The sequence below is a fragment of the Numenius arquata genome, chromosome 14 (genome assembly GCF_964106895.1).
Source record: "Numenius arquata chromosome 14, bNumArq3.hap1.1, whole genome shotgun sequence".
Classification (NCBI taxonomy): domain Eukaryota; kingdom Metazoa; phylum Chordata; class Aves; order Charadriiformes; family Scolopacidae; genus Numenius; species Numenius arquata.
This window is the reverse complement of record NC_133589.1, coordinates 7743338-7769449: the sequence shown is the minus strand read 5'-3', so window position 1 is coordinate 7769449 and position 26112 is coordinate 7743338. Positions and strand designations below refer to the sequence as shown.

At 38.6% G+C, this 26112-nt stretch overlaps 1 protein-coding gene across 1 annotated transcript in view; it reads right to left on the bottom strand.

The window, feature by feature from the left end:
* Positions 1 to 26112, bottom strand: part of TNRC6A (trinucleotide repeat containing adaptor 6A) — a 53245-nt gene that overhangs the window by 12986 nt on the left and 14147 nt on the right. The window contains exons 4-12 of the mRNA XM_074158781.1: positions 24231 to 24252; positions 15589 to 15924; positions 11308 to 11355; positions 4039 to 6627; positions 3039 to 3203; positions 2685 to 2860; positions 2294 to 2374; positions 1797 to 1848; positions 233 to 375 (exon numbers count right to left, since the gene is read on the bottom strand). Of these exons, the coding sequence (XP_074014882.1) occupies positions 233 to 375; positions 1797 to 1848; positions 2294 to 2374; positions 2685 to 2860; positions 3039 to 3203; positions 4039 to 6627; positions 11308 to 11355; positions 15589 to 15924; positions 24231 to 24252 (3612 nt within the window). The remainder of the gene's footprint in view (positions 1 to 232; positions 376 to 1796; positions 1849 to 2293; positions 2375 to 2684; positions 2861 to 3038; positions 3204 to 4038; positions 6628 to 11307; positions 11356 to 15588; positions 15925 to 24230; positions 24253 to 26112) is intronic.

Here is a 26112-nt window from a genome sequence, read left to right as displayed (position 1 = left end):
GCAGAAAACAAAAGAGATCAGGTTAGTCATTTGCACTGCAAATGGGCTACAGAAAGTGCTTAGTATTATATATCACTATGTTAAAAAGAACAAAATATATCTCATGGATTAACAAGGAAGCCCTAATTTCCCTCTCCACTAAATGCAGAAAGCTAAGGAGCACACAGATTAACTACTTAGAATGCAGAGTCAAAGAAGTTTAGAAGTGTCCACCAGCAAGACACCTACTGACCTTATCAAAGTAAGGACCGCGATCCATGGAAGACTCTTTGGAAATTTGAGGACGAGAACCAGGGCCTTTTCCAACCACACGATTGTAATCTCCAACATTGAGGCCATGCTTATCCATCTCCATCCGCTTTTCTTGCAATAACCCTAAGAAAAGGTGAGAGATGTCACTACAACATTGAAGAATTATTCAATTTTCCAGATACACCAGAAACCAGTTTACCCTTGTGAAGGGCTGAACTAATATTGATCTCAAGCTATAAAAGAAAAGACCAGTCTTAGCTTTCCTCTCCCTGGGCTTTACTGAAAAGGGAAAGGAAACACTATGAATTGATGGCTACAGACAACTTAAAACTTGGAATCAGCAAAGCATCAGATTTTGCTGGGCTTCACAAAATTATCGTTCTCAGTTTTCTCTGAAAACCAAGAAAGTTTAATTGTTTAAACTTGAGCTTCCAGTTGTGAATGCCACTTTTTTTTTTAGTAGAAATAAGCATTGTCTTGGCTTTGAAGTAGCATCTTTATCACGTGCCCTACATGTGCGTCGTATTTCAGAGGCCCTTTAATTTGATTCAGTAAAGAAAAAAACCAACCTATTTAGCTAAAAAAAATAAATCCCCAAACACAAATTTGAAGTATTTGTGCTTATTAAAAGCAATTTCTAAGCTATCTTTTATCATTAATTCCACCAGGCAAGTAGAAGATCAAAATATAAGCAGTAGTAAAGGAGCCCATTTAATACTTCACTGCATGCAGTGCAAGAGAATTGCTTTCCAAGCAGATGTTTAAAATTCAAATAAAAAAACCTGAAATAATTTAAATGAGTCTTTCCATTAATATTAAAATCTAAAATTCATAGAACAATTTCTTTACACAATAGACTATAAGCCCAAAAGTGAAAATACCCAATTTTAAACTAGAATAAAAACAGTGCAGCTACAATAAAAACGACAATGCTACAATCACTTTTAATTAAATATCTATTGTTATAATATATTGTTATTATTGTATTAAAGAATTTTACTATTTTTGATTTGCTAGGGGAATCATAACAGTCAATGGATTCAAATAAAAATAAAACTGTTCACAAAGAATTTTACACTCAGGTTTAAATGTTTCTAAAATAATTGTGCAGTATTAATTTAGTTCTTAGAACTGAAAGTGTGTTTCCAAGAATGAACCACAATGAGCAAGTGTGGTATTCAGAACATTTCTATTTATATTTAGTGAAGATATCCAGAAGGCAATCTAATCTAGATATTTATATTACAAGAAACAAACACACCACACCCTGAAAATATTCTTTCATGTCATCTTAATATAAATAAGCTTAGCCTGATTTATGGATAATATTACTATAGCAACCAGGTGATTCAGGTGTGTGGCATTACTCACATGCACTTTTTTTTTCCTCTACAAGGGTATTCCTTTTCTTTAGGGAAACATATATTTACCCAGATATAGCTATAGCTATATAGTTTTTAAAAAGTAATTACCAGAAGGATATAAACTAAGAGAGATACCGGAAAGGAAAGCAATAAACCCCAGCTAGGTTCTTCTATTCTTACCTCCGGACATGTCCATCTTATTGCTCTGTATGGTTTCTTCTGGTGATTCTCTCTGAAGTAATAAAATGAATCATAATTATTTAATAGTAATATTTTTAAAAGCTAAAACAAAGAGATTCATATATACTATTTCAATTCAAACCTGCAAGAAAAAAAAAAAGCACGACAAATCAGATGCTATTTCAAAGCATTTCCTCCCTTTAGCTGTTACCCAACGGAAAATGAGTATCTTCACCAAAATATGTATGTAACTAAGCAAAACAACAGGCTACTGGATGAATACCTGGGTAGTGTTTACAAAACCACCTTTCATCAATAAACAGATATTTTTATAATGTGGATGTAAAGAAAAGGGATGAGTAACAGAGTGGAGACAAACAGCACTAAAATGAAAAATACAATGAAAATGAACACTAGGGAATTAAACATCTTAATCTCTGTGTATTATAGCTAGCACTCTAAGGTGGCAGTAAAGCCAGGTAAAGGTAAATACTTACTGAAAAACTGAGATTTGTGAATTGCTTAATGAATGGATTGATCCATGTTTCATCTTGCTTATTTCCACCTTTCATTATTCCCTTAAAAATAGAAAAGAATTCCTGTGATACTCAGAAGATGTTTACCACCTACTGCTTAAATTACATCATAAAACATTATGAATGAAGATTAAAGCTTAACGGTACACCACTCGGTACAGCAATCTGCTCTGACTTCGCTTTTAGAAATGACAACAGTGCAAAAATCTTGACTCTACCTCCTCTGGGAATTATTTTACAGAATAGGAAAGTCGCAGTGGCTCAGGAACCCCACCACTTTTTCTTTTTCTTTCTTTCCATGGCCAACTCGCATTCTTACGTTTGGGCCTGACATCTCACAAGCCAGCATTACCTTTGTGGGCATTTTTTTCATATATGGTGGCCAATTTAAAGATGGGTTAGCTTCTTGTGAAGAACTGCTGTTCCACATTCCAATCTCTACATCCTCCTCTTCCTCCCAGCTGGTCTGACGACTGCCTGTCAATGGCATATCATCTCCACACCAACTATCTTGCATAGATTTAGGCCCTGGTTGTGAAAAAAATCAGGCACGTTAACATCTCAGTAGCAACTGACTGCTCTTAACATAGAAATCAGCTTTGTGGCTACTTCAAGACAAAAGAGCCCTCAAAAACGTAAAGCTTCTAGAGAAGTATTTTGCCTTCCCCAAATACTTTTATTCAAAGATGATGCAGAAAGGACTCACCAGGTTTATTTGAAGCCTGTTGACCAAGAGAAGCGTTTCCCCAGCCAGAGGTGCCTGCTGCATCGCTGATGGGTTCTCCCCAGCTAGTACCAGTATCCATGGGTTTACCCCACGCTGAAGTTCCATTATCTACAGTAGTGGCTGGAGTAGAAGGCTCTCCCCAACCTTTTTAAAGCAGTATGAGTTATTGGCACATTTTTAAACAGCATTAAAAAAAGCTATCAAAAGAGACTCAAGTGTTCAGCCTTTTCTAGACCCATAACATACAATAAAAAGCATAATAGTACCCGTTTACATTCTGTACGAAGGTAATTATTACAATTGTAAGCTGTTCCATAAAAAAAACATAATCACAAAAATACAAGTGTCATATGTAAATAATTACATTTTGATAAATAGAAATTTCTGAGATACTAAGTTCCTAAGAGCTGCTCATTATATTTAAGCTACTCCTTTTCACAGTTGAAAAAGAGACAGGAAAAAGAGACAAAATACTTCATAAACACCAGGCAAGCTCCTCTGTAAGTATCATTATTCACTGCTCCCAGAACAACAAGATCAGAAAGTCTGACCTAGAGTCCACATAAAACCATCACCCTTCATTTTGTCCTGTAGCAGCTCAACAACTTCTTCTGGGGGGGCTCTTTGGCAACATTAAGTTTTAGCTGTTCTAGTATCAAATGAAGAAAAATACTTAAGTTCCTCAGATACTATTTTAAACATTTTCTCTGTGCTCCCACCCCCCAGAATACAAGTAGAGCTGTCTAGTCTTTATTACTCAAGCTATTTAAAATTAGAAGAGATCCTCCAATCTGTATAAAAAAAAAAATCTCAAATGTCTGTGAGCATAGCTGTTACTTTTTTTATATAACTAAAAATGGTACTTCAATGGCACACTCCCATTCCACTTTGAAACTAAAATATTGTTATATGAAGCAAGAACAAGCTAATTGTTTTAGAATTAACACAAAACACAAATTTGCATAAAATCAAGTCTTACCAGAACCCGAACTGCTCTCCTTGCTAGACATGGCACTTGAAGACAGTAGCTGCTGATGTACCTGTGCTTGCTGGTCTGAACTGCTGCTACTGTTTGGGACATTTTTATTCCACATATTCACATTTTTGTAGTTGTATTTGCTTGGATCACCCCAAGCAGAAGTTCCATCATCAATTTCCATTTTACGGCGTATTGATTCAGGGGATGGCTCCTCCCAGCCAGTGGGTTCTTCCTCCTTTGCTGGTGCCGGCATTGGTCCACCCAGCCAGCCTGACCCTGGGGGTTTGCTTGTGGCAGATGGTGCTCCCCAAGAGCCAACATCTTGTTTGTTCCATTCTGGAGAACTGATTGGCTTTGACGAATCCCCCCAACCTTGAGGCTGATTGGATTTAGGAGGGTCTCCCCAGCCCTGGTTCTGATTAGACTTTGCAGGCTCATCCCATCCCGAAGAATTATTTGGGTTTGTATTATTACCTCCCCAAGTAACAGAATTTGATTTACCTGGCTCGTTCCAACCAGATACTGATCTGTCACTGTCGCTTCCTCCCGAACTGGATTTCTTAGCCTCACCCCAATGGTTACTTCTGGAATTTTCACCCCAGCTATCACTGGCAGAAACTGCCCAACCCTGGCTGGCCTTTTGTCCATCTACCCATCCCTGTTTGATCTTCTGTGCGTCATTCCAAGATGACTTTTCCTCTTTGCCACTTCCCCATGATTGATTGCTCTTGACCATTACTGTAGCAGCAGAATCTTCTTCCCACCCCCCTTGGCTGTTTGACCCTTTGGAGTCTCCCCACCTTGTAGCAGACTTTGGATCTCCCCACCCTGATACAGATGAGGTATCATTATTATTAGGGCTAGGTCTATCCACACACCCCCCTGAGCTGGAAGTCTGTGTCACAGAGCCTCCCCAGGCCTCTGTCCCATTGTCAGTTTTTCTTTCACCCCTTGGTGATGTTTCAGTATCCCAGGCAGTGTTCTGTTTGATTGGAGTCTGTCCCCAACCAGAGTTGGAAAGGACACGTGGATCTAAGTCAGTTCTGTTCACTATGCTTTGGAGTAATGCATGCTGGTCAACTTTCCTTCGCTCTCGATTCTGTCCTTCTGTAGTTACTCTGTCTTCGTGGCATCCAGTGCTCTCCGAACTACCTTCGCTGTCCCCTGTACCTGTTTTGGCCCACGCGCTGTTCTGCTCAGGTATCTGGGAAGCAGCAGGACTCTGGCTGTTAAGGTCATCCTCCTCAGTAGATTTCCATCCATTTGTAAACTTCCTGCTGTTTCCGTTCACACTTTCATTGGAATGCTGATTACTAGGCAGTTTACTCCATTCCCCGTTTGAAATGTTAGTGCCAGTGTTTTGTGCAGGGTTGCTCCATCCTCTTCTACTCCCGCCAGCACTCGCACCATTTCCACTTCCCCACGGCATGTTCTGGGAGTTGACTGTCCCTGCCTCCCACACCCCTCCTCCTTTATTCCCGTTGATTTGAAAGTTAGTGCTGCCAGGCCCGCTAACGCCTGGCTGCATTAGAGTTGCATTCACAGTGTCACCATTAGCTTGGCTGTTTGGGCCTGAACATTTGTCTCCAGAGTAATTAGAACCATAGGCACCCCATGTAGTACCATAAGATCCACCATTTTTCGCCTCACCATTGCTAAGATGAGAAATGGAAGTGCCGTTTGTAACTGGAGAGGCCTGAATCTGAGAATGATTCATTGTGCTCACACGCCAGGCCCCGTGCCCTGTATTATTAGGCAGTTCGTTAATCTGCACTGAACCAGCAGAGTTTGGTAAACTAGAGGTCATAAAGTTAGTAGTGTTATTTGGTCCATTCATTTCAGTGTTAAGGTTTTGAGGTTGCCCACTGAATGAAACCTTCCTTGTACCATTTACTTCAGAATCACAATTTTCCTGAAGGCTTCCCCAGGAACCATGGGCTGAACCACCCACTTTAGAGTTAATACTCTGACTATTAGATATCTGACCTATGGTACTGCACTGAATACTTGTGCCAGGATTACCACTCCCTACAGACCCTTTCAGGGCATGTCCATTGTTCTCCAATACAGGCCAGGCACCATGGTTGCCATTTGAATTCAAAGTGCTTGGATTTAACCCTCCATTTGATGAAGAGTTTATGGTGCCCCAAGCATTCATTCTATTGTTGCTACTTTCAGATTTGCTGTCAGGAGCATCCACAGAAACTTGACATGTGCTTATTATGGTTCCGTGGGATAAACCCCACGGCCCATTAATACTTCCATTGCCCACATTATTGCTGTTGCTACCAACCACAAACTTATTTTGAGAACCATGTCCAATGCCATTTCGAATGCCATCATTTTCACCACCTGTGCTCCCTGAAGCCATTATAACGAGGTTTCTCTCTGACCCAGAGCTAGAGGCAGAGTCAGTGTCCATACATTCTGATGTCAACTCTGGGTCACTGCCAGTGATTGATGGCCATGCTTCTTTGTCAGAGCCGTCTACAATAACTTTATCCCAGTTTGTGCTGGAGTCACTATTTGAAGAGACTGGTCCCCAGTGAGAATTTTCATAATGGGATCCTAGACCACTGTGGTTCAGATCTAAAGAGAAGGAGGAAAGTCCAAGAGCATTATTATAAATTTAGTATTATTACTTCATTGAGCAGAAGAGGAAAAAAAAAAGTATAAAGATACTAAGAATTATTTTGCTTGTTTTAACGCTACAGTCACTGAAGATGACAGAGAAAGCTTCCAAGTACAGCTGTTCAGAACACTGTCACATGCATAACCTAGAACACTTCTCACCAGCATGCACAGTTGCACTCTCACAAAAAGCAGGAAAAAGCACCCCTACAGTTCTCTTTTTCCAGAATTATAGTCTTAAAAAAACCCAAAACTGTATCACCATACTAAAAAAAAAAATTGTGAAAACACATACATATTAAAAACTAAAATACTATATAAAAATCAAAGAGATTCTGAAAGGCAGAAATTTAAATAGGATAATAAACTGACCTAAGAGTACCAATTGCTGTGTGACAACAGCCAGGGAAACACACAACCCCCTCCATTAAAAAACATTATATAAGATTTCTTAAGTAAAGTTAAGATATTTTCTTTTATATTACAAGAATCGGACACAAAAAAAAAAATCACAAGACCAATCTAAAGTTCTGCTGCTGTAGAGTACAGATTAAATGCAATAACTGAACCAATACTTCTCATTTTCATTTATATAAGAACTACTGTTTCTTTTTCAATAAATAAGCTGATCTTGTCTGGAAATCAAGACATACATCCTAATTCACTTACAAACTTTTCACGGTTAAATACATTCACCATGGAGTATTTGTAACAAAATAAGTGCTATCAAATTTTCATCTTCTATGTCTAAAGCTTTAGTGCAGAGACACACACCCCCCTCCCCGTCAAACTGTTAAATCAAAACACAGTCAGACAGGTGCACCAGAAGATGAAACTATGGAAGTGTGAAGCATGTGAAAACTAGTAATAAAGTTGGCAACAGAACACGAGTACTAAATGTCAGTGAAGTTTTTTACTTAGTGTTTGCCTGAACTGAAAGAATAACCGTACTCATGTATGCTCGATTGCTGTATACATAGAAAAGTATGCTCTCTGCCCATTAAAACATTGTTTTTTTAAAAAAAGTAAACTGTCAACTTTACATTGTAATGTTCATTTTTCTTGCCTTAACTTAGAATATTCAGATATGTACCTAAAGATAAGAGAAAAAAGTATTCTAGCTCCTACTCGTTCTTAATAGATTTTTACAGCACATGCCTTACATCTGACCAGAAAAAGGGGCAGTCGCTTTGCCTGAACACCTTCATGAAACTGTACCTGCTCACCTTAACAGACAGAGCTAATAGTAACAAAAAGGCCACAAATATAAATCTTTATTTTTCTCAAAAGCTGTTTAAAGAACATTTAGGGACTCCTTACTTTCAAAATATAACACTAATTTACAAGCCTCTTGTGTTTCCAAGAAATACACATTAATTGTGAAGTCTGAAAGGAAGCTGCCAGTCTCACCAGCTTCCTCCTTCTGCTACGAGCAGTGTCAATTCTGCGCCAAAGCCCCAAACCCTTCTGCCCACCACCCCCTACCTACGGCTCAGCAACAAGCAACTGAGTCACATCTGCTCTATTAAAAACGTTAGTCAAAACTGCCATCTATTTGGAGGTTAAAATACATAGAAGATACGGCTTTTGGCAACAGCTCAGCTCCCAAATGCACAGATCATTCAGCAGGAGCCTGTTCTTAGTGCCCCAACTCAACCACAACAAGAGTTGATGCGGTTTATCGTGACTGACCAATCCGAAGAGAAGCACAGTTGATGTAGATTTAAGAAGAGACCTTGTTTCAGCCTTTCATCTCACAAAAGGAGTTTGAGAACACCACGACAAGCAGAATATCCCACATTTTTAAATCAGAGCAACAAATTCTAAGTACTACATTATTTAGATTTATGATCTACAGGAAATGGGAAGGAACAAGTTATTACAGACAGTTTACTGAAGTTTACACTGATGTGCAAAAAGTTCTGGAGTGTTTTTCATTAATTTTTAATCACTATTATTCATCCTACAGAGAAAAAGAATCTAGCCAAAGACCCTGCCTCCAAGAGTAGGCAGTCTTGAGTAGCACAGAGCAGGGATCCCCTACTTCTCCACCACCATCCAGGACGATGCAAGCTTGAGACAGTCGAAGCAACCAGTTAAGCTTCAGGTAGGAACTACAACATGAGAAACAAGGATGCTGCCACAGCAATTTGGGACAGGGAATAGTGGAAAAAGACCCAGGGCAGGTAGAAAAAGGGCTGCAATGGTTAGAAGTGCCTGGCAGCTCAAACTGGGGAATCACACAGCATCCTTGGAACAACTGGAAGACATTCACTCAGTTGACCAGAAACTGTGTCACTGAGAAAACCACTGTAGTATCTGAACAATTGCTCAACAAAACCCAAGATTCCAAATCTCACACTGGTATTTTTAAAAAAATTACATTTAACCCCATATTAAAAGGCTAATTAAGAGTTAAGAGTTAAGTCATCTGCACTCTCATGAACAAGAGAATCAACAGTATCAAAAGCTGCCCTAACAAAACAAAATCTTGATTACATAAACATTATCCCAGTAATGTGATCAATTTTAAAAACAACACGAAAGTGTATATATGGCACACAGCCTGAATTCAGTGTGAAGAAAGAGATACAGGTTATGACTACAAGCCAGAGTGAACGGGTAAACAAATCCTAATTTGCACAGCAATAGAATATGTAAAAAGAAAACTTGTATTTATTAAAATTCTTTTATACTAATTTAGATGCGATAGTTTGTAATGAGCCAATACACAAACAGCATATAATGATTATTTTCCAGTCATCCAGAATCTTATCCTAGTACATACAGAACTTCCTTGATTAGCAGTCTCTCCTGGACATAACTGCATGTTAGTGATTTCTAGTAGGAGACACTGTTCTGAAACGTTCCTGTCTGAATCTCCACAACCCACGAACCTCTGAGATTAAGTATATAAATACCAAATAAGCAAGCTATTATCTCTGATTTTTCTTATCTGGCAGATACCACAAAAACACCCTCAAAATCAAAAAATTACAGTTGACAAAGTCCTGCACAGCAGGTGCACAGCAAAAGCAGCCAGTAACAGCCTATAGTTCTACTCTTGGTTTTCTCCCTAAAACTATTTAGAAGCTGCAACCGAACTTTTGCTGATTAAACCCCGGACAATAAAAAAAAAAAAAAATTACACAAACTTGTGTTTCTTCAAATTCAGCAATCTGCTAAGATTTTTTTTTAATAATTTGTCATTTAATAATTTACTGCTTTCTAGCTATGAATTATCCCAGCAAGAAAAGTTTGAAGGAAACTGTACATATTTTCTAAAGTAGTTTGTTTGTTGTGAGGTACCATCACATGGTCTAAAGTAAACAGCAAGATTAAAGAGTGTAAATGAAGAAATAGCTGAATCTTGCTCCCTCCATCTCCTTTCACAGTTCCAGTACATACTGGTACCCACAGACCGTCAATACAAAACATCCAAATTACTGTACCTTCACTCCTTATGAAAAAATGCATTTTAGTAAACAAGCTAAAAAGCACCTTTATTATGAAATAACAAAATAGATAAATAAAAAAACCCATGTTTTTAAAATCCCCCAACTCAAGAATGAGTAGATGTAGCTGTCTGCTACAGTTTCCTAACTTTCTGCAAGACAGGAAAGGTGCCAGGACAAGGGTACAGCATCCCTCTGCACTAGCCCAGAACAACCGGCAGCTCTCCTAAAAGGGACTGTCCTGTCACTTTCTCTCTCCCCTCTCCTCTCCCCCAGCAGGGACTTTGGTCCTGGCTGATGCTGGACCCAACGCCCCTGCAGCACCGCACCGAGCCACGAGACAAAGATGAACCCTCAGGATGGCTTTCCATTGTGTGAAGAAGCTGCGCTGACTCATTAAGTGGCCACATGCAAGACAAGGGAAGAGAGTGGAGGGAAGAGGAGAGGAGGATTCATATCCCCCCCCTTTGAGAGCAGTCTTCAAGGTAAACAGGAAAGATGCAACGTGAAGCGTCCTCCCAAGCACAGTGCCCACAGCAGCCTGACAGGGACAGCTCGAAACAGAGCCAGTACAAACCACCCTACAGCACTGTCTGCGTTACTCCAGAGCATCTCATACAGCACATCCCCAGGCCCTCAGACATCACATTCGCTCCAAAATATTCCTTAAAAATAAACAGCAAATGTTCCTCACATTCATATCCAGTAAACACCACACACAGCTGTAGGCCCCCCCATACGTGCTACCCCAGAATAAGCTCAGCATTCAAAACAGAAAGGCGCCCAGAGGTGATTTTCTCCCCTGTGCTGGGAGATGTCTCTGATACAAAGCACAGGCTTGCACAGATGATTCAATTTAATACTATGAAGAAGCAATTTGACATGTAAGCATAAAGGTAAAAAAAGACACGTAGCATTTTAAAGCCTAAGTGCCACATAGTTAAAACATCTGTCTTGGTATAAATTCTGACATTATTTTAGAAAATTAAAAATGTTTAACCACATGTACTATGTAATGACACAGAGAAAGTATACTTAAGTCAGTCATTCACACAGCATGTTATTAAAAAAAAAAAGCCAAAGAATAAAAAATTTAAAAAAAAAAAACAGACAAAATTGCGTGAAGCACATAACTACTACAAACACATGTAGCATAAAAAAAGGTGAGATTTAAATAGCTAACCTGACTGGTTAGGGGAGTGGCTCACCAAGTCCCGAATGGGAGGCATGCCTACAAAAAGAAAAAAAAAAAGGCAAGAAAATTACAGAAGTGTTACTGAAGTAAACTACCCTTTTGAGAACAGTCCCCAAACCACTCATTACTTTAAAACCATTTATTAGCACCCCTTTTTTTCAGGAAAGGTTTCTCTTAAGAGCCCTCTCTCCATCTTACTGACCGTCCTTGCGACAAGCAAGTTCTGAATTGCCTCACCCCCAGCACTGAACGCACAAGAGAGAGCTACCGAGAGCAAAGCCAGCTTTCTACACATAGCATTTAATTATTAGCAAGTTTGCTGCTTTTACTAAATATTTCCACTACTAGTTAATTTTTATACATTTGGCATTTAATTAACCAATTTAACAATGTCATTAATTTTAAAAGTTTGATTTATATAAAAAGAGGAAAAATTTATAGTCATCGAAACCAAAACCAGTTAATTTTTGACTGTACTAACTTAAGAATTTCAGAGGTCGGCCCCGGAAACTTGAGCCAGTTCAGATCACTTCTTTGAACTGCATACTTTCTCCACCTGAAAGTCAGTATTTTGCTACCTGATTTAGCAAACAGAACTACGTACGGTCCAACTCTGACTTAAGTGTGTACGTAACAAACTTTCATTTACCACTCTTTCATAGTTTCTTCCTCTTAAGTGTGCTAAAGGCAGCGTATGAAATCAAAGTCAACGTTTCAAATTCAAAAATTTTACAGTTGGAGACCCTAACTGCTACATTTAAGGCAATGTTTCCTAAATTAAGTTAAACTCCATCACTACTAACTGCAAATCCCAGCTGCTCACTTCTTCCCTGACTCCTACAATAACCGAGAAAAAACCCTCCAGTTACAGGAAGAATCTTTTGTTTCCAAAGGCTCTGGCAGCAAGACAATTCTGCAGCTCCGCTGCAAGATGCACAAGGATAAATAAAGCGAGTCCCAGTCGCGTCAAAGGAGGAATCCAAGTAACTGGACTAGAGCCAGGAGCCTGATGGTGCTCTACTGTTTTGTTCTGTCCCACAGTTGTAAGCAATTACTGCTGGCAAATATTTTAGTTCACTATATAAATCATTTCATTGCGGAATAACCACCTGGCTATTCTGATGTGTTACAAAGCACAGAGCAAACAAACACACCAAGACAGCATTCAAGACCTCCCTTTCATGTGAGGTTTACACATGGGGGGAAATTTCAGTAAAGCAAACAACTGAATTGGGTATGAAAATGTTCTGATAAAGAGCTACTTATGCAGATTTCTTAAAATAACCATCTTGGTACAAGACTGTATCTGTTTCAGAAGTACTACATGGGATGAGCTTCACTTATGTGTCTTTATTAAAAAGATATGCCAGATGTCCTAAAAACAGCAGGAAAAAGCCCAATCCACCCCTTCTTAAGCTTTACTTCTAAACAAAACCGGTTAATTTTGAAACGAGAAGACAATTGTCCACACAAAACACAAGAGATTTTTTTTTTTGACCATTGATATAATTAAAAAATTCTCCAAATACCAAAGACTCAAAAAGTTACTGTGGCCAGGGCAATTAAAGGCAATTAAACTTTAAATTTAGCAGTACTTGTGCTCCCTTTTACAAAGCACCTACCAAGCAGCTATAACCGCAGGTGGAACAGGGGAGAGATCCTGCCCAGGGGCTGTCAGGGAATGACAGATAAAACAACCGGAGCCACTACCAATTACAGCATTTTTGGCTTCAACATTTCAAGCTACAGCTTTTCTTTTAGCCCTAAAATACAGATCGATCCCAATATCCATTACCTAATGCTTTTTTTTTTTTAAAAAAAAAGTCAAGAACTTAATCTCCAAAGATACTCTGTTAAGGTATAAAATTTGTTAACCCAAATGGCCTGTACATGGATATTCTTTCAATGGGAAGGGATCTACAGATACGTTAAACTTCACAAGATTTTCAATTTCAGAGATAACAACAAGGAGAGTACCTAGAAGTTGCTGCTGGAGACTAAAAAGAGGAACTAGGAAGAGTGAGTAAGACTGAGACGGGCAAACGACAGTAGTATTTCCTTTCAGATACAAAGGTGTGAAAAGACATGAAGTCACTCTTGGATGCTGCTGGACTGTGGCCATCTCCGCATAACCTCAGAGCCAATTCATTAGACAAGATTTTGAAACCATTACAAAAATCCAGCACTGGAAAATTATTTTCTTTACGTTATCATCTTACCTACATTCCTCAAAGAGCATGACAAAACATCCAAACCAGACATTACATCTGGTTATAGCAGAGGAAAGAGACCTTTCAAGCACAGAGATAAACGGCACCAAGAAACAAGACCCTGGTCACCCGACCCCACTTGTGGGTTCTGACCAGTTTACCTTGGACCCAACAGGAATGCTCCAAGCACAGCACACAGTTAAAGATCTGACAAGATGCTAAAGACAATACAAACATTTTCTTAAGATGGGAAAGTGACTGGGCCAACCTTTCTCTCCCCTAAAGGCCCTCAGACCCTTGTCGTTACCAGCTGGATGTGCAGACAGATCATTCAAATAATTAACACATTATTCAAACCGCAGAACTAATCCCAGTGAAGCGGCTGCCTCAGACACTCAGTGTAGCACTGTGGCAGTACCGCACGGGGACACGTTGACATCTCCCAGTCTAAAGGTGGTGTAGCCACACTAGCACAAAAATCAAGCAAAATTGAGCAAAACTAGGAATAATGCAATACACAAATGGGAACCCAACTAAATATTGGGCTGGCATGCACAGAAAGTGCAATAAAGGATAGCATACTCAGAAAACACTCCAGACACAATTAGGACGTTTAATAGGTTGTATAAAGAGCAATACTTCTTAGATTAATTTACATGTGAATTTTTATTTAAATCACTTGCTACCATGCAATTTGACCAGCAGAGAATTTATGCTGGAGAAAAAGTTTAATCTTAGAAGAAAGCAAGTATATGAAAGGTTACTTTAAAACTAACTATAGACAGGAACAAAATTATACAGGTGAAGTAAAAAAAAAAAATAATTAATGGCTTAAAAAAAAAATCACTTCTTGGAAGAGTTCTATCAATACACTACAAAAATAATACTGGAAAGTAATATCAGAAACATTCCTCAAGGGGCACACAGATAAACTGCTTCCAATGCTTTGATTGTCTACTTTCATTTTAAATACTGCTTCTTCAAGATTCAGTAATCAGAACAGCTGAAAATTTTAACTAAAATTTGAAATAGAGGCTATTTTCCAGAAATTTTTTGCAACTGAAGGGGCTAGCAGTCACACCCTTTGTAGTGTATAAAACACTAATTCTGAGGAACACTGGGAATTCAGTAAAGTTTCAGAAGAAACCGTATGTGGGATATGCACACAGCAGTGATATGCGCTACCAAAAAACAAATACAAGTATAAAAATAAGAAAGTAGTTGTCCAACATATTAAATCTTAGCATGCATTAATATCAAATCCCTTTGAAAATCTAGATTCCTACATAGAAAGTTACTTTTTTCCAGCCAAAAATGGACTGCCCTTATTGTCCCAAAAAATTGCCGAAATGCATCCTAGTACATTCACTGACAGCAAATTCTGCACGTCACAGGTAAGGTTACTACTCTTAAAAGGGTATTTGAGGAGAATGCATAACAAGCCAAAATAATAAAGGATAACTATACTCACATACTAACAGTAATTAAGGTAAAGCTCAATCCATTTTGTAAGACAGCCTAGCTTCAGGTAGATGAACAAAGAAAAACTCTGACCTAACAAGAAAAAGCAATTCTTATAGCCTAAAAAAGTTGTACCCTATCTGTATCTCTAGGTATGAAGAACAAAAAAGTCTTAAGATGCTGTTCAGAACACTCTGGGAACTGTCTGAAAGACCCTTCCTTCTGAGATCTGTGTACCAAACCCAGATGCAAAAAAGATGCTTTGTACCAGGACCATGTTTGGATCAATTATTAGGATAAAGACCGGGAATTCAGAACATCGCAGTGGTTATATTGGCTTCAACATCTGTTCAGAAACAGACACATCTATTGTACACCACTGGCAACAACAAGCAACCAAGATGTCTTAAGTTTCAATATGAAATTTGCACAAAGATGGCTGAAACCATCCTGTAGTATCAAGCTACAACACAGGAAAATAATTCATCGTGCTACTGCTTATATTTTAAACTTCATATAATATTGGCTCAAATATTTCACTGATAATTGAAGTTAAAATTTGATTTAATTAAAGGAAAACAAGGTACCTCCCCCTCACCTGGCTGTTTTTTGCTGCTGTTCGGCACTTCTCCGTTGGTCACTGGCTGTTTATTTGTGACAGTGCTGCCTCCTGACTGGCCGTTTAATACTTTAGGAGTAGATCCCAGGTTTGCAGCTATAACTGGTAACTGCTGACCTCGTTTCAGAAGCTGTTTCTGTTCCTGGTGTCGAAATCGCGGTGGTACTTCACGAGGAGGGTATCGAGGCAAGGTCTGCTGCTGCTGACTGTTGGCTGTGGCCCGCTTGGCATTATTATTAGTGCTGGTTACTGTGGAAGTGCCGTTAGAGGTGACAGGCTGAGGCTGGCTTACACTTGTCTTTGTTTGTTCTGGCACTACCCCCACCCCCAAAAAAAAGAAAGTTGGACAAAGTTATTCATAAGAACAGCAACTTGAAAAAACTGAAGACTAAGTCAATGTTCTTAGATCTGTTTATATATTATGTAATGGCAGCATTTTTTCTGATTCAAGTTGTAACTCATTCCCCATTAAAAGCTCTATTATCCCATAATCACACAGCTTTAATAGCACAGATCTGGAAGCACAAATATGTCTTGCTAGCACTGCTAACAAAGTTATCTCAGTTAAAGCATGCAACTACTAACAAGCTTTCTATAGCTTTTCCTGACAGATCAGCACTATGCCAGTTTATTTTGGCATTTAAACTTTATTTTGAAAAATATTTAAGTACTAAAAAAAATAAATAAAAATCTTACTCTAATGGGAAACTTAAGTGTTACATATTAAAAAAATGTTATGGTCTTGCACAGAAAGAACAAGAGGTGAACAGGACATACCAAACACATTGTTAAGACTTGCCTGCTTTATCAACCCTAAAATCCAAAAGGAAATACATTAATACCCTTAAGTCAATCTGTTGCCAGCAGGAAAAGTTAATAGCACAGGTAGCCCCATGCACGGCTTGGCAGGACTGTGCCGGCATTGATAAAAAGCCAAATGTGCAACTGCAACTCCGAATTATCTTTCAGTCTTGACAGCACGGCCACTTCAAGGCAAGACAAAGGTCAAATAATTTGCAGAGGTCAACTGTGAGTGAAGACACCAAACCCTATAACCCGTAGTTCAACCCTGCCAAATAAAGAGAAAACCACAATATCCTCCACACCTCCATCCCAACTGGTACAAAAGCAAAGGGGTAAGTACGGGGGTGTTCAGGTGTAGGTAACGGGTTAATAAACCAGGCTCAATGGACAGGAAGGAATACTGTGAGCTACTGGATAGGTTTCCTGGTGCTACTGCCGTTCATCTCAACCACTGAACAGGTAAACTGTAATTCCAATCCCTTACATTATTGATATGTTAATGTACTTTTCAAATTTCTTGGATAAGACATCCATAAAGCATGTTTACATTTACTGTGGGACTTCCAGAGATACCTCAAGACTCGATCATGACCTCCCTCAACACTGACTTACCGACGTGGTCATGTCACCATCTCTACACTGAGCTCCAGAAAATGAAACTGGCAGTTTTAGAAGTTACCAAAGGAAAAATAGTTTAATCCGTGCAGCATTCCTGCTGCTAACAGCAAGGGCACAGCTCAGTAACACAACTCTGGTGACAGACATTCAAAGAGGTTCCAACACGTTACAGGTCTCTCTCTCTTCCCCAGCAACACAACCCACCTGGGCCCATACAGCCAACAGAGGGGAAAGTGACCCAGGTTAAGAATTCATCCCCACATTTTCTTCATTGAGATCCTACAAGAGAGGAGTTCAGGACGCAGCTCCATCAAACTGTTCCAATGGCACCTCTAAGGCAGGGGCAGGCTATGGGAAAGGACCGACCCTGCGTGCTGGGAAAGAGGGAAACGGAGGCAGGCACCACTGCTTGGGACCAGTCTGGCTCTGCACTGGTGGGTGAGGAGGCGCCCGGTGACAAACAGGGTCTCAGTTACCGTAAGACTGTATTTATTTTCAGGAATAGTTTTGCACATTGGCAGCATCTAAACATACATGATTTTCCCTGCTGTGCGCCATTTAATGATTTCCCAGCTTGTCAGAAGCAGGAATATCATTCCGACACGAATGGAAATGTAGTTTTCTGGGGGTTTAAAATTTTTTTTTGTTTAAAGAACATTTTATCTTTTTTGCTTTCAGGAACAAGATTCATGTGAATACAACATAAAAAAAAAATGAAAACAAACTCCTTAAACTTTCGTTTAAAGAAACAATTTGAACACTGTCCATGTTACTTATGACTAATTTTTTAAATTTTCTACTGTAATAGAGTTACATATTTTGAGAAAAACACAAACATGAAGGCCCTTAGAATATAATGTCACCTAAGAATCAGCCTCTGAGTTGTGTTTCAATGGAATATTACATTTAGGCTACTTAAAAGTAGAAAAGGAAAATTTGAGAGACCTCAAATTTCACAGGTGGCCAGATCCAGGCCTTTGCCAGAAGTCCCAAGGAGGGGGGAGGAGGAGCACCAGCTTCAGCTGCTCCCCAACACGCTCGCTCCACAGCCCTACCATCTCCCCGGCTCTGACACAGCAGTGACCCAACGCTCTCTATTTCACAGCTGACTGGAGAAGGACAGAATTAAGGAGAGGAATGGCCAAGACATAAGTCAATTTAATGTACAGAGCACAGGGAATAGAAGGTATTCAAAAGCTATTAGATAAATTGGCAAGTTGATAAAAATCACCAACACCATATCAGATTCCATCAATTTAAGTAGTTACCTATATTGAAAAATAGGTAACTCAGATCAGATTCCTTGCACAATGCTTTGGAGCATATGACAACAAATTAGGATCAAAACCTGAACTTCACAAATACAAAGTAGTCTTAAACAAATCAATTTCCATTTATTCCTTTTCAAATTTCCTGGTTTAAAAATAACTAAAATAACTTAAAATGACTAAGCCTGGGGGGAGGGGGAAAGGGGAGGGAGGAGCTATTTTAGCAAATAGCTAAGAATCTGTCAACAATTTAATGCATAAGCACTCAGTGCATTTCTGTGGTCTAGGTACCACAACAAGCTTTGAAATTTAAAAAAAAATAAAAAATTCTTCACATACTACAATCTGTGCAGCTACTGCCCAAATCTTAACTTTTTGATCGATCACACTATGCCTTCTGCTGCAACTGATTCATGCTAATTACTCTTTACAGTTTAAAGCACAGTTCAGCCTACACCTGAGCTGTGCTGACAGTGATACGCCGAAAACAACTACTTTTTGCAGCCAGTGTATCATTACCAAGCCAAGAGAATAGTCATACAGGACTGGCACCACTTAGGGACACAGACATCCTTCAGCCTTCTGCGTACTGTATTTAGGCGCTTTTTTTTTTTTTTTACTGTCAGCTTAAGTGGAAAGTACCCCCCACTTGAAGAGATTTTTAATCCAACATACGACACCCCATAACACGGTCAATGAGAGAAATTCAGTTTCCTACACTACTACCACCGTTCACAGACAATTACTCCTCTCGGATAAAGTAAAATCATTTCTATCTGACGTTTCACGAGATGTCCAGAGTTGCAAGTAGCCTGCTTAGGGCAGTACTGCAACACAGCGACATTAATACTTTACTTTCCTAATTAAAGCTACTTTAAGACAAAGCGCATATTCTAACAGAATCCAATGGACTCGCAGGTAATCGAATCACTGTCGACTATGAAAGAGTGCAACTAATAAACAAGCTCCTTTCTGCCAAGCCAGCCCCTCAGCTACGACATCAACAAGACTTCACAAACAGTTTAAGAAAATGGTATTTCTCACATATTCTGTGCATTCATTTCCTCAGCAAATACAGTAATTCTTTCCACTAGGATCAGCAAACTAAACAAAAATCTACCAGATAATAGTTACACTAAAGAATCTGCAGAGTTTACATTCGTATGTTAATTTCAAACTGAGATTAATCCGATGTGCAACAGAATTCCCTTGCCTTCACTTCCCGAAGTACCACAGAGTAAGTTTTCAGCTATACAATTTACCCCATCCAACATTTTCTGGTCCACAACTTCTCAGAAGACTAAATAATACATTAATATTCCAATATGGCTACTATAAATTCCAACACCCCTTAATCATCATCTTAGTATTTAATTTGTTATAAACAAGCTGCCTGTTTAATAAAAGTTTGTTCTGCACACGAGTATTTTATTTTGAATCATATTAAGGCAGAAAGATAATATTAACAGACTTAAAGTCTATCGCAGTTAATTTACTTGACTAGTAACAGCGAGTTTACAGAAATTAATATTAAAAAATGAGAGATTTTCATAAAGAACAAACCTGCTGAAAACCCACAAAGCAGGGGATGGAGAAGTTAAGAGTTTACAGAGAGATTCCAAAGAAAGACGCTTCCAACTTGTGTTGCTTTCCCACTCTGCAGATTTCATTAGAAAATGGAGGAGAAGCATGGTGTCATTTTACTGCTCCAGGAGCTGCTGCCAACTCCTCCTGGAGTAGGGGCCCAGTCACTTAAACTCCCCCTCCAATAAAAAAAAAAAAAAAAAAAAAAAAAGGCAAAAAAAAAAAAGGCAGCTGTTTGAATAACTTTAATGCAGATGGAAAAGTTTCTCACTCGCACAAAACCAGCCTACAAAGATCAAAATCGGCTCCTAAACCACACAAAGAACAGCACCAAGCTGTCATTTAAATGTTTCTTCTCGCTGCTGCCGAAGCTGACCTCTTAAAAATGTATTGTAACGCTCCCTCCCTGCGTGTCATGCCCCAAAGAGTTGTCAGTGCTGGAATGCTGAAGGGCAAACAGAGGAAGTCTGGCTTTTCAAGCTGACACACGTAAGATGTAGTGCTAGAATTTTCGTTGTGGAAAAATGGCCGCAGCTGTAAGCTCAGCTAGCTGATCTGGAAAATATCTAACTGTTTGCCAATTCATTAACCCCTGAAGATCCGCACAAAGGTAAGCTCTGTGTCATTCCTATGGGTGAGTTTAACAGCAAGCATTTGCGATTCCGTTCCCTTTTTGCTCTTCGCTTTCAAGATTTAAAAGCTAACGTAACAGTTTTTCCAATCAGTAAAAGCAGAATTAGGCAAGTGAAAAAAAAAAATCCGACAAAAAAAACAGAAGAGTTAGTGTATTCAGGCAATTTTGCTTCACAGAGAAGAAAATGAATATGAAGTTTCCAAGGTGGGAAATATGAGTCAAAGATTTCAATTCCACACCCAGCTATTTTTAAAAACACTTTCCGTTTCAATGGTTGATTCAAAGTTTATTCTGTTCTGCAATAAAAGTAGTACTTTATGCCTCTGCCTTCTACAAAGCGGGGGAATTCAGAACTGGAGATTGACAGATGTTTTCAGCTCTGGCTCGTACCGTTTCACACAGCACAAAAGCATTGGAACAACTAACCACAACACTCGCATCAACATCAACATTACTGTTCAAATTTCATGAATTACCTCACTGGGGTATTATGTACATACATTAAGGTATCTGCAAAAAGATATTTCATCTCGTAATGAAATCTCATTCTGCAGAATTACACCAGGATTACTGAAGTGAGCACAGACAACAAAACTCAAACATTCTCCTTAAATAGCATTTACTTTAGTGCTCGGCTTATCATTAGCTACTCGTGGCCACAGTGCGGTTTGCAGAGTCCTCTTTTAGGAGAAATTCAGGGTAAATAGATTGATTTGTCTGTCTTTAATAGCACTGACATTAAACACAGCAAAAATACATATTTTGCCAAGCCAGAAGGAATACCACAACAATTGACAATTCTACAGTATTCTCATCAAATAAGGACTTTCAAACGACACTTATTTTTTCCTAAAATAGCGGTACAAGAGCACTTGGAGGGCACTTGTCGATGGAGGAGTTTGCTATTCTAGCTGCTGCACAAATAGAGAAACATTCCACTTAGCAAGTAAGTAATACATTCATCTCTAACTCCTATGAACTTTCTCTTCCATCTTTTAATAAAACCAGATGTATAAAACTAGACAGGTTAGAATACTTGAAATCCACAGGAATGACATACATACATTTTTAATGACAATACTACAGTATTAAAATGCTACTTGTACCAGAAACATTTATATTCGTATCATCTTCATTATTTCCAGTCCTAAACCTGAACAGGAGAAAAAATCAGCACTATTAACTTCCTCAGAAGGTGGTCTTATAATTTTACATGCACACTGGTAGCTACTTCAGTTGGTACAAAAGCAATTTCTACCTTAGCTAAAAGAACATTTTAGAGCCATCCAAACTACGCTTAAAACCAAGAAATAACCTCCATACCCACCCCCACCACTTAACCAGCTACTTTTCTGAAAGAAGGAACATAATTCTGAATTATTTAGAGATCCTATACTCTTGTATTTTATCTTCAGCTCATGCACAAAATAAATTATTTAAGACATTAACGCGATGGAAACTTGGAAACTAATGAAACATTAATTTGCATCCTGAATACAAGCAGGCAAAACTGTTGAGACAATGAAAGAGCTACGTGCAACACAAGCAACGAATTTGTTCCTATAGAAACTACTGCAAAAAGTCGGGTATCTGAACCTCATAATGTCTGCTCTTCTTCAGAGGGACTGCTAGCCTGTGTTCCTTTGACAACTCTAAATTCCTGCTAAACTTCCTGAAATACCCTTTTAATGATAATGTAACATTAAAGCTGGAACTTAACACTTCCATCAGTAAACATAAGGCCTCCAAGGAGAGAGGAGAAAATGGAAAAAAAAAAGAAAAAAAGAAAAAAAAAAAAGATTTACTCTGTCCTTCAAAAGAAAGGCATTTTATTTCAATTTGAAGATTACCATCAGGAAGCCGACTGAGCAGAATTACTGCCCTCCCATCTTCATGCTATTTTTAGCCATTTGCAGCCCCATCCCTGACGTGAGGCATGGACGCCAGTGCAGCACAAGTACATAGGTCAAATGTTCACTCAAAATGGACGGTACTATTTACAGCAAAGTATTTTATCATTTTCCTTCTTCGTTATCTTTTCAGATGTGTTTTATTACTTCAGAATAAAACCAGTTTCATAATTCTTTAAAACTGGTATATTATCTTAGAAGCCTTATGGCAGGAATATACAGAAGAAAACAAATGCTTAGCCTGTACTTCAAATGCAATTCCATGCACTGCTAGAAAAGGGTGTTTCAAAACATAAGTGAAGAGTATTTATTAAGTATAATACTCTTCCAGCACTTTTATTAAGTATACAGTTCTACGCCTACAGATAAACATAGAGTTCCCAACTGATTTCAGTGACCGGAGTCAGGATGGAGCGGCCGGGACCCACAATCAGTCCAATGAACCCTACAGGATGATTCCACATAGAGAACATGAACTTCCACTACTGACATTGGCTACAGGGATGGTGCCACCATTCCGTAGCCACCGTGCTCTGGCAGCTCCCTCTATACTCCATAACCAAAACATCAAGCTTTCCCAAAGCAGCATGTAGGAGACCTCCCCAGAACACGGAACCCAGGCTGCCCTCGCTCGCCCCGCAGAGCAGTGTCACACACTGACAACCTACTGGTCCTACTAAATCTATTTATTTTTTTTTTTCCATTTAAACACACACACTAAAGTATACACTACACTTAAATAAACTAGACATAAATGTGTCTCCTGCTACCTGGCAATTGGTACTGCAGTCCTCGGCAGGAGAATCAGCGCATTTTTTAGGTGGAGAACCTGCCTCCTCCATTTCAATCACATACCAATTAGGATGTGGCTTCAAACACACACCTCAGTAACGGAGACTTCCCTTTGTTTCTTTGCCTCTTCTCCAGCGCAGTATGTCCTCTATCGTTTTGCTACCTTCATGCCAGAACAGCACTTCAAACACTTTTTGATTTTTCCAAAAGTAATTGCATCTCTGCTAAGCAGGGCTTCCGAGCTCCTGTTTCTACCGCTGCTCAAGTAAGTATTAAATTAAAGCCAATGTTCCCAGAAAACAGGGATTCAGCAAGCACTCCACACGATCACTTATGCAATTATTATCCACTTCCCAACTAACAGGTTATGAGCTAGAATTAAAAAAAGTGAAAAGAATCTTTTTTTTTCCCCCCCTTTACAGAAGCTGGTTGGAATGGAGATCTGTATAAAAACCACAAACATTCAGAATAACTCCAGTGTTCCCAGTCTGCCACTGAATATCGAAATTACAGCTTTCACGTACTGTCATCTTGTTCATTTTGCCAGGATGATCTCTCCCCATGCAACAGTTAGTTAAAACTAGACATATCAATTACTTGTCTATCAAGTTCCCAACCCCAGTTGCACTTAGGATATTTGGAAATTTTCAAACAGATCCCTTGTGTGGATCTACACACAGTCATGCTTAAAGTGTCAGTGTTTATACACTTTTCAAACAAAGCAAAAAAGGGGAAGAAAAAAGTAAGGAAAAGAACTCAAGACATACACAGCACCAGGCATGTATGTAGTAAGTAATTAAGTATGGAAAATAGGAAGAATAGAAGACTCCAATCAACCCTTCGCCATTACTCTTCTAGTCCTTTGTGGTCACTGTTTGAAACAGTGCAACTGAGTTTCAAGGAGACCCCACTTTTTAGTTTGAGTAGAGCTTTCAGGTGCCCCATTTGATTCAACACATTTAAAAATGCAGAAATGATATACAGAATAGAAATAACTCTAAAGTAACTTACCTTTGATTTTTTGTTCAATGGCCTAGAACAAGAAAAAAGAAGTGTCAGTGATTTGTGCAGATAAGAGAAAAACCACATGTGCACGTGCCATTTCATAAAGCAACATTAGCTTTTGACTTCCCTCTTTTAAAATATTTTAAAGTTATTTAATTATCTACTTCAGAAGTGTCTCTCTAACCAACCCATGCCTATTATTCCTTACACCTAGAAAGCTGTTTAAATGTTATAGAAGACAAAATTAATTTGAAAGATAGCTAGATGAAACAGACTGAATTAAAATTGCAAATTAAGATGTTTGAAGTGAGTTAAAAACTGTGCCTGGAAGCAAGGAACCTCCACCACTTTTATTGCAAAATACGGCAGGGGAAGAGGGAGGGACCTAGAAATTTAAAGGAAGAAAATAAATGCAAAAGCTTTAAGCCTTTCATTTCCAAGATTCAACTGGTTACACCTGTGATACTGCCAAGATGAGAGATCTATTTGCATAAAGTTTTATCACATGATAAAAATGGGGAGAGAAATATTTCTTGTAAGAAAGTGCACCTTAATTGTGCAGTTTTAACTATAAAACAGTGAAACTGACTTCATGAAGGACCTCTCAAAAGAACGAATCAGTTCTTCCTATCTGAAACTAGAGTTTTCTTAATTACCACTTTTAAAATGCACTAATGCCAAAGCAAAATGAGATTTGTTTTGATATGGTCACTTTGGTAGCTGTATACAACCCCATTTTAATTATGATACTGCATATATTCATAGTATGCAATAAATTTGTGGTAATACTTAAGCTATGATCATCTATAATTAAATTCTTGAGGAGAGGAAAAAAGAGAGCACGTATGAATGCAAGAAAAATGTATTGATTCACTGATTTGATGTAAGACTTTGTTAGATTCAGACATTAGCATTGTTAGGGCTGACTACTGAAACTTTATTAATGACTCTTCAGTGCCACAGCCTCGTTTCTCGTAAGAAAATCAAGAGTACATTAACAGAAAATCCCTCTTTTTCAACTTCTTAAACTGCCAAAAGCAAGGATACATAAAAAAAATAAGTTATACTGTCTGATACTTCAAAACGTAGACTCTTGCTCCCAAGAAACCTTGAGCACAAGCTTTTAAATTTTTATTTATTTATTTATGCTCTTAAGAGATTGCTAAAAATAGCTAGACTGCAAAATCTCTTCTGAAGAAAATCCACCCTACTAACAGTAACGCATCAGCCCCTGGAATTAAGAAAGCAAAACCAAAGCCAATGGCTGCTTACACAAGTGTATTGAAAACCCCACACCACCTTCATTTTCAGTTTTGCCCATCTTATCCATATTACCCTCATTCCTCCAACACCACCGCCCCCCTTCCTCATCTTCCAAAAGGCAGTTGCTGTACTTGGGGCCACTACATAACGCCACAACTTATCATTATACTCTTTGTTCAACGCATCTAATTAAAAAAACAAAGTATTTTGAAGACCTGGGAAGTTTTGTATGCACTTCAAGCCCAGCGTACTGTATGCACAGCAGCTGGCTTTGCACCAAGTGTTCTAACCACATCTTTATATGATCATAAAAAGGTAAATAGGACACAACAGTTGGTGTCCCACAAAAGCTGCTCAGCATCAGGATGCGAGCATAGAACAAACCTTCTCTAAGTTAACTGTTATACCTCTGATTGCTGCTGTTATTTTTCTCCATTTATTATTATATTAATAATATATATTATTATATATTATATATATTATATTAAATATTTCTAATTATTAAAAAAACTAGAGTACGTATAAGACTGAAGCATTAGCTTTTTCTTCCACAGTATGATTACATGATGCCTTTTCAGTTCTTGCCTTGCCTATACAGGTGTTTAGAGCTTACTCTGGAGAGCCT